The sequence below is a fragment of the Jaculus jaculus genome, chromosome 1 (genome assembly GCF_020740685.1).
Source record: "Jaculus jaculus isolate mJacJac1 chromosome 1, mJacJac1.mat.Y.cur, whole genome shotgun sequence".
NCBI lineage: Eukaryota > Metazoa > Chordata > Mammalia > Rodentia > Dipodidae > Jaculus > Jaculus jaculus.
In genome coordinates, this window is record NC_059102.1 from 246,045,437 (window position 1) to 246,058,356 (window position 12,920).

General features: G+C 44.8%; 2 protein-coding genes across 4 annotated transcripts in view; both read right to left on the minus strand.

Annotated features, from left to right (window-relative positions):
• The window catches only part of Tango6 (transport and golgi organization 6 homolog), a 250,673-nt gene extending 248,202 nt beyond the window's left edge, over nucleotides 1–2,471 (minus strand). For 2 of the 3 annotated variants that reach the window (XM_045161723.1, XR_006639598.1), the window contains exon 1: nucleotides 2,309–2,471. In XM_045161723.1, the coding sequence (XP_045017658.1) occupies nucleotides 2,309–2,408 (100 nt within the window). In that variant the 5' untranslated portion in view covers nucleotides 2,409–2,471. The remainder of the gene's footprint in view (nucleotides 1–2,308) is intronic. The other variant, XM_004661659.2, reaches the window with a different exon arrangement.
• Nucleotides 2,472–8,374: 5,903 nt separating this feature from the next.
• Cdh1 (cadherin 1) overlaps nucleotides 8,375–12,920 on the minus strand; it is a 101,081-nt gene continuing 96,535 nt past the window's right edge. The window contains exons 15-16 of the mRNA XM_004661660.2: nucleotides 12,409–12,552; nucleotides 8,375–10,249 (exon numbers count right to left, since the gene is read on the minus strand). Of these exons, the coding sequence (XP_004661717.1) occupies nucleotides 10,040–10,249; nucleotides 12,409–12,552 (354 nt within the window). The 3' untranslated portion in view covers nucleotides 8,375–10,039. The remainder of the gene's footprint in view (nucleotides 10,250–12,408; nucleotides 12,553–12,920) is intronic.

The window sequence follows — 12,920 nt, forward strand, 5'->3', positions numbered from 1 at the left end:
AAAAAAAAAAGGAAAAGCAGGACTAAAGAAATGGCCTAGCAGTTAATGTGCTTTCCAGCAAAGTCAAAGGACCCAGGTTCCACTCCTCAGTATCCACATAAAGTCAGATGCACAAGGTGGTCAGATGCACAAGGAGGCACATGTGTCTGGAGTCCATTTGCAGTGGCTAGAGGCCCTGACAAGCCCAATCTCTCCCTCTATCTCTCTTTCTCCCCCTTCTGTCTCTCAAATATATACATATATATATACATATATATATATATATATATATAGTCATTAACAGCTGGGTTTGGTGGCTCATGTCTGTAAACCCAGCACTTGAGAGGCTAGAGCAGGACTGCTTTTAATTCAAGGTCTACATAGTGAGACCCTATTTCAAAAACACAAAACAAACAAAAAACACCAGGCCTTGTGTCGCAGACCTATAATCCTAGCCATTGAGCATGATGCAGAAGGATTGCAAGTTCAAGGCTTGCCTTAACAACTTAGTCAGACTGTCTCAAAATACAAAGCGAAAAGAAATCCAGGTATGGTGGCACACGCCTTTAATCGCAGCACTCAGGAGGCAGAGGTAGGAGGATCATTGTGAGTTTGAAGCCATCCTGAGACTACATAGTAAATTCCAAGTCATCCTGGCTAGAGCGAGACCCTACCTTGAAACCCTCTTCACTGCCCCCCCCCAAAAAAAAGTTAAAAGAGGACAGCTGTGGTGGTGCACGTCTTTTAGCCCAGCACTTAGGAGGCAGGGGGAAGAGGATCACTATGTGTTTGAGACCACCCTGAGACTACATAGTGAATTCCAGGTTGGCCTGTGCTAGAGCAAGACCCTACCTCAAAAAAAAAAAAAAAAAAAAGAGTGAAAAGAGAAGTGGGAAAATGGCTCAGTGGGTATGGGTGCTTACCCAAGCATGGGGGCCTGCGAAGTTCTGAGCTCTGTCCTACAGGAAGTGGAGACAGGTGAATCACTGGGGCTTGCTGGTCACTGGGCAGCCAGTGTGACCAAAAGACTCGGTGTCAAGGAAATAAAGAAGAGTGATATAGGTCACGGGATGTATTCCTCTGGCCTCCACACGAGTTCCTACACGGTGGGTGCACATGCACATGTACAAGGTGAAATCTCAGCATTTTTTCTCATGGTTGAGAATAGACATGGAAGAGAGAATGCTTAATGGAATAGATTTTTGAGGTTCAAAAGCGAAAACATTTGCTTGTTTTCTGTCTATAACACCCTCCAAGACTCAATTCCTTTTCCTCTTAGAAGCTTCACTCCTCAATAACTTCATCTGGCTGCTGTGTGCTATGACTTCACCACTCGTGTTATCCTGTCGTAGTAAATATCTTTTTCAAAATTATTCTAATTTATTTATTTGCAAGGAGAGAGAGAGAGAGAGGAGGGATAGAATAGGCGCACCAGTCGCTGCAAATGAACTCCAGATGCGTGCGCCACTTTGTCCATCTGCTTTTACGCGCGTACTACAGAACAGAACCCGTAACATTAGGCTTTGCAAGAAAGCGCCTTAACCGCTGAGCCATTTATCCAGCCCCACTGAATATCTTTTGATTCAGAATTATTTTCCAAGATATGATTTTGCAAGCACAATGTGTTTTTTTTGTTTGTTTGTTTGTTTTGTTTTGTTTTTACGGTGGCTAATCATTCATAGATTCCAAATCCAGGGCAGAGAATGTGTCTGAGTAGAATCCTTGCCTGGCATACATAAAGCCCGGGGTTCAATCCCCAGCGCCGCTTAAACTTAACGCGTGGTGGCGCACACATGTAATTCCAGTACTTGGGAGTGGGGACAGCAGCATCGTACATTCAAGACCATCTTCAACTACACAGCGAGTTTGAGACCAGCCTGTGCTACCACATCTCCGTTACTAGACTGGAAAGCCCTAAATAATCACAAATTCAGTTGAATTTTGTTTCCCGTTGCTGGATGTCTCGCATTTTGTACCGCGTTAGTCCCTGGGCCCTCAAGCGGTGGGGACGCCGCACAGCCACCTGCCGGGAGCCATCGTCTCTAAGCCGCTCCCGCAGCCCCTAGCTCAGCGGGGGCGGATGAAACAGTGCCCAGCGGCCGGCACAGGGAAGCGCAGAGACGCGGGCTGGGATCACATCTCGGGTCCTCCCTGAGCCTCAGTTTCCTTCAGGTTTACGTGAGGCGGGACAATCCCCACGTCCCCCCACCAGCGGCCGGGCGGAGAGTCCCGGGAGGGCCTGGGGGGAGAGCATGCTGCGGGAGCCTGGGCATGCCTGGAAGACCGAGAGCCCCGCATCCAGCCCGGCGCCCAGATGCATCCCTCTCACCTCCCGGGCTCAGAAGCAGCTTCAAAGCTTCCAAAATCTGGTCCAGACCGCACGTCTCCAGAGCCCCACTCCTCACCGCAGCCTGTCCCGGGGCCGCCATGACGGGAGGGCAGATCGCGGCTTGTAGCCTGCTCAGGCGCCTTAATGGGCCTGCGCTGCCGCCATGTTGAGTGTGGCGGGAGGTGACGCGCTGTGGGCGGGGCACGCTGTAAGGGGCGGGGCCTATTCTATAGGGCCGCCCCCACTGGTTTTTGGTCTCCTTCGCTGAGTAGGGTAAGGTAGGAAACACAACAGGACTTTAGAAGCTCAGCAATTAACTGACGTAGAAAGGCTAAAATACCCCATATATATATAAATATAAATATAAATATAAATATAAAATACCCCATATATATATAAATATAATATATATATATAAATATAATATATAATATATAATATAATATATATATTATATATATATTATATATATATTATATATATATAATATATATAATATATAATATATAATATATAATAAATATAATATATATATATAAATATAAAATACCCCATATATATATAAAATAGCCCATGCCTATAATTCTTTAATTCCTATAATTTCTTGAGATGGTGAGGCAGAAGGATCACAAGCTCAAGTCCAGCCCAGGCAACTTACTGAGACCCTTGTCTCAAAGCAATAAAGGATTGGAGAGATGGCTTAGCAGTTAAGGCGCTTGCCTGCAAAGCCAAAGGACCTAGGTTCGGTTCCCCAGTACCCATGTAAAGCCAGGTGCACAAGGTGGTACTTGTGTTCCAAGTCCCTTTGCAGTGGTTAAAGGCCCTGGTGTGCACATTCTCTTTTTCTCTCTCTCTCAAATAAATGAAATAAATGCTTACTTTATGTATTTTGGCTTTTCAAGGTAGGGTCTCACTCTGGCCCAGGCTGACCTGGAATTCACTATGTAATCTCAGAGTGGCCTTGAACATAGCAGTCCTCCTTCCTCTGCCTCCTAAGTGCTGGGATTAAATGCATACACCACCACATCCGGCTTAAATATTTTAAAAAGTAATAAGGTAATAAAAAGTAATAAAAGTAATAATAATAATTAGATCTCTTACCTAGCATGCTTAAAGCCATGGTTGAATCCCCAGTACTTTAACAAAAAAAAGGGAATTGAAATCATTTACCATATGTATTTGTATTTATAAAATATAAAGGTTAAGGTGCTTGCCTGCAAAAATATAAAACCATACATATTTATAATATGTATTTTAGTGTGACAATACTGAAACACTGTAAAACAATATTCAGTCAACATCAGCACAAGAGTGGTGGCCCATGCCTTCAAGAACAGCATTAGAGAGCTGAGAGATGGCTCAGTGGTTAAAGGTGCTTGCTTCCAAGACTTGCCAGCCCAGAGTTCAATTCCTAAGCTACCCACATAAGCCAGATATGAAAAAGTGGCACAAGCATCAGACATTCATTTGCAGTGGCAAGAATGCTGAGAAATAACAGTGGAGTGTTCAGCACTGAGACATCTCTATCACACCTTTCAAGGCTCAGGAACCATTGCCAAAGAGGTGACACATAGGTGACAGAAAGCTTTTCAATGCTGTCTTCCATACACAAAGTGGCTGAGGCATTCATGACCTGATGCCACCTACACAAGACTATATGAGGGAGGGAAAGGATGACAGAAAAATATAGGGGCTGAAGAGATGACTCAGTGGTTAAAGGTGCTTACTTATAAAGCCTGACAGCCTGGGTTCAATTCCCTAGCACCCATGTAAAGCCAGTTGCACAAAGGGGCACATGCATCTAGAGTTTGTTTGCAGTGGCAGGAAACCCTGAATTGCCCATGCTTTCTCTTAAATAAAAATATTTTTTTTAATATGAGAGACTAGTTGAAAAAGAAGGCATTTAGTGGAGGGAGGATAGAGAAGGGAGATGGTGGGAGGGGATTATGATCACGGTATATTTTCTATATATATGGAGGCTGTCAACAAAATTAAAAAAAAAAAAAAAAAAGGGAAGGGGAGGCTGGAGAGATGGCTTAGCAGTTAAGGCACTTGCCTGCAAAACCTAATGACCCAGGTTCAATTCCCTAGGACCTACATAAGCAGATGCACAAGGTGGTACATGCATCCAGAGTTCGCTCACGATGGCTAAAGGCCCTGGTGCATCCATTCTCTATCTGCCTCTTTCTCTCTCAAATATTTATTTATTTGAGTCAGAAAGAGAGGGAGAGAGAGAGTGTGAGTGAGAATGGGCATGCCAGGGCTTCCAGCCACTGCAAAGGGACTCCAGACACATGTGCCCCCTTGTGCATCTGGCTTACATGGGTCCTGGGGAGTTGAACCTGGGTCCTTTGGCTTTGCAGGCAAGCACCTTAACCACTAAGCCATCCCTCCAGCCCCACCCCCACTTTTAATTTTTAAAAAAGAAATACAAAGCCAGGAGTGATGCATGCTTATAACCCCATCACTTGGATTTTTTGAAATCCTGTCTCAAAAACAAACACAGAATTACAGCTGAGAGACTCCTGGTAATATGCTGTTAAACATATATTATAAACAATCCCCACAAGAACCATACCCCAATGGGCTGGAGAGAAGACTTGGCAGTTAAGGCATTGAACCCAGGTTCAATTCCCCACTACCCACATAAAGCCAGATGCATGAAGTGGCTCATGCATCTGGAATTTGTCTACAGTGGTTAGAGGCCCTGGTGTGTGCGTGTGTGTGTGTGTGTGTGTGTGTGTGTGTGTGTGTGTGTATATATATATATAATTTATTTATTTATTTATTTATTTATTTATTTATTCCCGAGGTAAGGTCTCGCTTTAGCCCAGGCTGACCTGGAATTCACTATGTAGTCTCAGGGTGGTCTCGAACTAATGGCAATCCTCCCACCTCTGCCTCTGGAGTGCTGAGATTAAAGGTGTGTGCCACTTTGCCCAGCTAATAAAAATAAAAATAATGTATCCCAGAGATGACCAACTCTGTCTACAAAGACATCTGGGGATACTTAAGATACACACAAGAGTATTCATGTAAAATGCATTCCATAGGCTTAAACCATCAAGTAGCCCACTAATCAGGACCAGCGAGACAGTAGGTAAGTTAAGTGTACGCCGGCAGTGTTTGTGACTTGTTTGCTCATCCCAGAAGTAATACCAATAGCAATGGCTGAGTTTAAACGTTTTGTTATTTTGGTGTGTGTTCATGTGTAAATGCAGGTACATGCATGCCCCCGCGCAGGTGTGGACACACGTGGAGATCAGTGGGTAACTTTGGGTGTTGGTCCTTGCCTCCCACCTTATTCTGAGGCAGAATCTTTCTCCTTGTTCACACCTGAATTTGCCAAGCTAGCCGGCCCAGGAGCCTTGGGAAATTCTCTGACTTCTCATGCTAAGTGTTCTGGGATTTCAGCTGTTTATGCTAGACTCCAGATGATCCAAATTCAGGTATTCATGCTAGCATCAAGTGCTTTATTCCTAAGCCATGTCCCCAGGCCCTTAGTCATGCCAGACTTTTTTTTCTTTTTAATTTTTTATTTATTTATTTGAGAGCGACAGACACAGAGAGAACGACAGATAGAGGGAGAGAGAGAGAATGGGCGCGCCAGGGCTTCCAGCCTCTGCAAACGAACTCCAGACGCGTGCGCCCCCTTGTGCATCTGGCTAACGTGGGACCTGGGGAACTGAGCCTCGAACCGGGGTCCTTAGGCTTCACAGGCAAGCGCTTAACCGCTAAGCCATCTCTCCAGCCCCCCAGACGTTTTTATATGGGTTCTGGGGATTGGACCCAAGTCCTTGGGATTGCAAAGTAAGCACTTTACTCACTGAGATATCTCCCCAAACCCTCAAATGGCTTTTTTTCCCCCTGGGCTGGAGGGATGGCTTAGCAGTTAAGGCATTTGCCTGCAAATCCAAAGGACCCAGGTTCAATTCCCCAGGACCCATGTTAGCCAGATGCACAAGGGGGCACATGCATCTGGATTTCATTTTCAATGGCTAGAGGCCCTGGCACGCCCGTTTTCTCTCCCTCCCTCCCTCCTCTGTCAAATAAATTTCTTTTCTTAGCCAGGCATGGTGGCACATGCCTTTAATCCCAGCACTTGGGAAGCAGAGGTAGGAAGATGGAAGTGAGTTCAAGGCCACACTGAGACTACAGATTGAATTCAAGGTTAGCCTGGAATAAAGTGAGACCCTGCCTCAAAAAAAAAAAAAAAAAAAAAAAAAAAAAAAAAAAAAAGCTGGTTGTGGTGGCGCATGCCCTTAATTCCAGTACTCAGGAGGCAGAGGTAGGAGGGTCACCTTGAGTTTGAGGCCACCCTGAGACTACACAGTGAATTCCAGGTCACCCTGAACTTCAGTGAGATCTTACCTCAAAAATAAACAAATATATAAAGGGAAGAGAAAGGAAGGGAGGAGGGTACTTAATAGGATGGTATTGTATATATGTAAGTAGAATGATTGAGATGGGGAGGTAATATGATGGAGGATGGAATTTCAAAGGGGAAAGTGTGGGAGGGGGAGGATATTACCATGGGATATTTTTTATAATCATGGAAAATGTTAATAAAAATTGTAAAAAGATAAACAATAAAATAAAATTTAAAAATAAATAAAAATTATAAAATTTTTTTCACCTACAGAGAAAGAGAAATGTGGGTGTCCCAGAGCCTCTTACCACAGCAAAGGAACTCCAGATATGCACCACTTTGTACATCTGGCTTTATGTGAGTAATGAGGACTCAAACCAGGGCCAGCAGGCTTTGCAAGCAAATGCCTTTAGCTGCTGACTCATCTCACCAGCCGCCCCCTCCCCACAGAAACTCACAATCCTCCAGCCTGTTCCTCCCAAGGGCTGGGGTTAGTGGAACAGAATTCCCAGTAAAGATTTCAGCAAATTAAGAGTTCTTATGTGGAACTAATTTCAAGGGGGTTGTGGTGTCCCATGGATTGAACCCAAGGTCTTATGCATGCTAGACCATTTAATGGCAGCATTCTACCACTAAATTACATACCCAGACCCTACCTCTTACCAATTTTTCCACAGTGCTTTTGCTTCTAACATCATATTTAAGAAATTATTACCAAATCCAACATTGAGGCATTTCTTGTTTTCTTCTAAGTGTTTTACAAATATAGTCCTTTTGTTTATCTTTTGTATGTCCATTTTCATCCTTTTGTGTGTCATCAGCCAATTTTTTTTATTTGCTGAAAAGAGTTTTCCCCCACCAAATGGTTTTAGAGCCACTACTAAACAGCATTTGAACACTAGGAATGGCACATGCCTTTTATCCTAGTACTTGGGAGGCTAAGGATCACTGTAAGTTCAAGGCCAGCTTGGGGCTACAGGGTGAGTTCTAAATCAGCCTGAGCTAAAGAAAAGCTTCAAATAAATTAAAAAAAAAAAAAAAAAAAAGCCAGGTATGGTGGTACATGCCCTTGATCCCAGCACTCAGGAGCAGAGGTAGGAGGATGGCTGAGTTTGAGGCCAGCCTGAGACTTCATAGTGAATTCCAGGTTAACCTGGGCTTGCAGTGAGATCCTACCCCCCAAAATAAAAAAAGTACGTATTATTTGACCATGTAGTGAAATTTGTGTTCTTTATATATCTGTCCACACATTACTGTCCACTGGTTAGGTGGGCATTGTAACTTTGATCTCCCCTCACTCTCAACTCAAGGACTCTGCCTAACCTTGGAGTTCTTACTAGTTTCACAACATGACACACGAGCATGGCTTTGAGTAGTTACCTTCTGAAAATGCGTGCTCTGTCTCAAACAAAATGAGAGGTCTGTGAAGTCATTTCATCTGGGAGCTTCCTTTTCTGAGTTTTTTGTTTGTGTTTTTCAAAGTGGGGTCTCACTCTAGCCCAGGATAACCTGGAATTCATCCATTATGTAATCTCAGGGTAGACTAGAACTCATGGTGATCCTCCTGGCTCTGCCTCCCAAGTGCTGGGATTAAGGGCATGTGCCACCATGCCCGGCTCCTCCTCTGAGTTTTGAGCAAGTGTACCTTCCTTTGTCTTGCCTGGAATTCCAATGGAGCCAAATCAAACAAGTTTGACAATGGTTTAACAAAATTCTTTAATAAAATTTATAAAAATGCAACTTTGAGAAGAGGTTGAATTGGTTTCCTTTTCCACTCTCCCCAAAAGACAAAACTTATCAACACCACACACGTATACACTCAAAGCTATAGGGACACTCACTACACTGGACTACATTAGTTTAAAATGCAGAAAAATCAACACAATTCTCACAATTGATTGCAGGCATGATTTTTTTCTTCCCCAAATAGTTGACAGTAAAGCAATTTCAATGTAATTCTTTCTAGTGGTTGTCAAAACGATGACATTTGCATTTTGAATTAAAAGACAATAAAAAAAAGTAAAATCAAATCAAGGTCCTCCCCCCTACCCCACCCTTACTTAACATCCATGAGGACGGTGTTTTCTGTGTGTTTCTACAATTTCCAATATTCTCAGGTTCCTATATGAAATTGAGCAATTTGTGTCCAAATCGGCCAGCATTTCCAGTGGATGCCATCAAAAGCAGGCACTTGGGAGTTCTGGGCTTCAGTTCACGTGGACAAGGATCCCAGCTACGAAACATGCTGAGATGCTTCTGTTGTTCTAGAATTCTCAGGGACAGAGGCCAAGCAACCTGCAGCAGTCAGCATCCACTTGCTACGTAGCTAGACTCAGCAACTTGCTCTCCTGTCTCCACCCCATCTTGGACGTAGCACACTTGGCACTATTCTGAGTCTCAAATGAACGAGAATCAAAGTGGTACCTGAAAACTCACATTTTCCGCTCAAGACCCCCTATATAGAACCAGGCGACATCAACACCACACGATGGCATTCACCTAAGGAACCATCACTCAGAACGAGGAATGCATATAGGCTCCACTTCACGTGAGCACTCAGATGAGGAGGGAAATACCACGGAAGTTCTTCAGGATACACAGTACTTGAGTAGTCAAGACATGGCCAGCCCAAGACATCTGCCTCTCTCCTAAAAGGGACCAATAATTTCTGTATCAACAAACTCCCCTCTGGGGCAGAACGACAGATTTCAGGAGTGCCAGTGGATATTAGAATCCAGAACACCAATGCAATGATGGGGGAAAGGGCATACAATTTCAGCAGACATAGGAGGACGTCTGTGAGTATGAGGCCACTCTGGGACTAGAGAGAGTTCTAGGTCAGCCTGGACTAGAGACCCACCTTGAAAACAAAACAGAAACAAAAAAAGAAAATTAATGGGAGGCTGGGGATGTAACTCCGTGGCACAGCATTTGTGTCAATCCCTAGCACCAAAACATAAAACTGAAAATACCATTTTACATACATCACACGACAGCACTGGAACAGACTCCTTGCCTTCCTTTTACACACGAAGGGAAACGCCCTTGGAGGAAATCTGCAGGTTGTTAGTTGAACCTTCTGGGGCTGAAGCTGTTTTGAAATAGAAGTTCAGACTAGGGATGTAGCTCAGTGGTGGAGAGCGCATGCCTAGCATGAGCAAGGCCCCCGCTCGATCATCAGCCCCAGGGGGGAGGGGAGGCAAAGAGAAACCCTTCCTAACAGAATACAGTGACAAATTTGGGACTGCTATCTGAACTGTATCTCAGTCTCTCTCCTAGAAAGTCAAGGAAGGAGCTGAAAAACCACTGGCAGCATCCTTTTTTTTGCACTGCCCAGGCGTGTTCCACGCAGGGACAGTCCCTTAGTCGTCCTCTCCGCCGCCGTACATGTCAGCCAGCTTCTTGAAGCGGTTGCCCCACTCGTTCAGGTAGTCGTAGTCCTGGTCCTGGTCCGACTCGGAGGAGTTCAGGGAGCTCAAGCTGGCTGCTTCGGAGCCGCTTCCTTCATAGTCAAACACCAGCAGAGAGTCATACGGGGGTGCCGTGGGATCGCTGTCCGCCGCCTTCAGGTTCTAAAGAGGAGAGATGACGGGCAGGACACAATGATGATGCATCAGAAGCAAGCTACAGGTGACAAAGCATCCAGAGGACTATGGAAAAGCGAACACTAATGACCCAGAGAGATGGACATAAAGTATTACTATCAAAAAGACAAAGTTATAGAAGAATACACACAAGGCTTCTTGAAGCTACTTTACATGGGTTGGGTACTAGAGAACTGAACCCTGGGCAGCAGGCTTTGCAAGCAACTGCCTTTAACCACAGAGCCATCTTCCCACTTCCCACCCCAACCCCCCATTAACTTGTCAGCCTGAGCTAGAGTAAAACCCTACCTTGGGGGTGGGGGGGAAAAAGTGATGACTTGCAAATGATTGTGAATGGAGGTCAGGGTCTGAATCCAGATATGTCCAAAGGGACAGAGAAGCTGGCCTGTCCTGCTTTCCAAGGATGAAGGATCTAGAATGGATGTGGCCTGCTCACTTGAGATGTTGCTGTACCTTGCATAGTCAGTCCTTTAGGACAGGTAAAGCCAAACCAGACTCCACCCTGAAGACTTAATGAAGGCCACTAGACTAACAGACAAGCCCTGCCTGAAAATAATGTCACAGCTGAGCAAATGACTAGGCAACATAAAGAACTAGACTGTGACAGGCTATTCCCCTCACTGGGTCTTTTGTTCATTCCACTCCCAATTCTTTCACACTAATTTGAGCTAATTAATGTAATGTTTTACTATTCTCCTGTGCCGGTAGGAACAACCTTATGAAATATGGCAAGTGACATTTTGGACAAACCCCTCTTTTTTTTTTTTTCTTTCTTGGTTTTTCGAGGTAGGGTCTCATTCTAGCCCAGGCTGACCTGGAATTCACTGTGTAGTCTCAGCCTCAAACTCATGGTGATCCTCCTACCTCCTCCTCCCCAGTGCTGGGAATAAAGGCATGCGCCGCCATGCCCGGCCTTAAACTCCCTTCTTCAGTAAGAAGACAAGTTGGGTGTGGTGGTGCACATTTATAATCCCAGCACTGGGGAGGCTGAAGGAGGAGGATCACTGTAAATCCAAGGTCAGCCTGAACTATAGAGTAACCAGGCCAGGTGAGCAAGGACTAAAGTGAGATCATGTCTCAAAATATAAAATATTTTTATGGCTCAGGAGTTAAGGCACTTGCCTGCAAAGCCTAATGACCTTGGTTTGATTCCCCAGTACCCATGTAAAGCCAGATGCACAAGGTGGCATATGCATCTGGAATTCATTTGCAATAGCAAGAGGTCCTGTCATGTCCATTCTCTCTCTCTCCCCCCTTGCATATATATAAGTATTAAAAAATAAAAAATATAAATATATATACATATTTAAAAAATAAAAGACAATTGACTTGAATAAATATTTTTGTTCTCTGCACTTCCCTTACTGCTTCTTCCTGACTGAAATACAGACCTGAGGCCCAGAAGACTCTTATCATATTGTGATCAAGAAGTAACAAACAGCTGGGCATGGTGGCACACGCCTTTAGTCCCAGCATGCAGGAGGATCACCATGAATTCAAAGCCACCCTGAGACTACATAGTGAATTCCAAGTCAGCCTGAGCTAGAGTGAGATCCTACCTCGAAAAACCAAAAAAAAAAAAAAACTGGAAGAGGAGGAGGAAGAGGAAATAGTATCAAATAAAAACCCAAAGATCTACATCCCAAGGTAACAGAGCAGAAAAATGCAGTAGCCAAATGTATCAGACTAGACTGTGAGCTGAGCCTTCTCCAATCTGTTTAACCTTCTCAATTTAGAGCTCAATACACTTCTGACACCTAAAATTGCATGTGGTTTTGCTATTCTATGAATGCTGTTCGTGTGGGCCTCAGGCAGACTGTGGAACACATTCAGCAGTATACCCCAAACAGCTCTGACAAATGCCAGAGAACCCATTTGTGAAACACCGCAACTCCTTTCTAGATGTACTAAGTCCTTACGAGCAGTTCCTGGCTTTATCACCTACGCTTGGTAAACTCGAGAAGACCGATTCTGCAGTTTGGATGAGACACAGTACAAGCCAGGCCCCTGAGGAACGTGGGAAAGGAAAGAGCACAGGGGTTCTCCTCATAGGTAACATTTTCCCCCTTGTTGACTCCTAAGTTGAGAGCTCCACTTTGGTTTGGCTTTCAGCTTTTCTTACTTACTTCATCAATAAAGTTCCCAATCTCATCAGGGTTAGCGGGGCGGGGGCGGTACTGCGGCACACTCAGCAGGGTTGGAGCCACGTCATTCCGAGTCACTTCAGGCCGAGCATCCAGGCCCCTGTGCAGCTGGCTCAGGTCAAAGTCCTTGAGAGAAAAGAGCGCAGGAGTGACGAAAGAGTCCAAAAGAGCCCGCCACATCCATAGGGCTGCTTCTGCTTTACAGAGTATGGGTTGCCAGCTTTCAAACGAGGCGTCCCCCAGCTCAGAGCTGGAGAGAGAGCTCAGCATGTAAGAGTACTTCCTGAGGGGCTCCTGAGAACGCCTGAGTCCAACTCCCAGCACCCAGGTAAACAGATGAATGTGGCCACATACATCTGTCACCCCAGTTCTGTGGACAGCATAGCCCAGAGACTCACAGGGAGGAGGGGGGAACCTTTGAAAAACAACAAGCTCCACAACCAGATCTCATCTTAAAGAAACACAGATGAAAGTTAGAGAGATGGCTTAGTGGT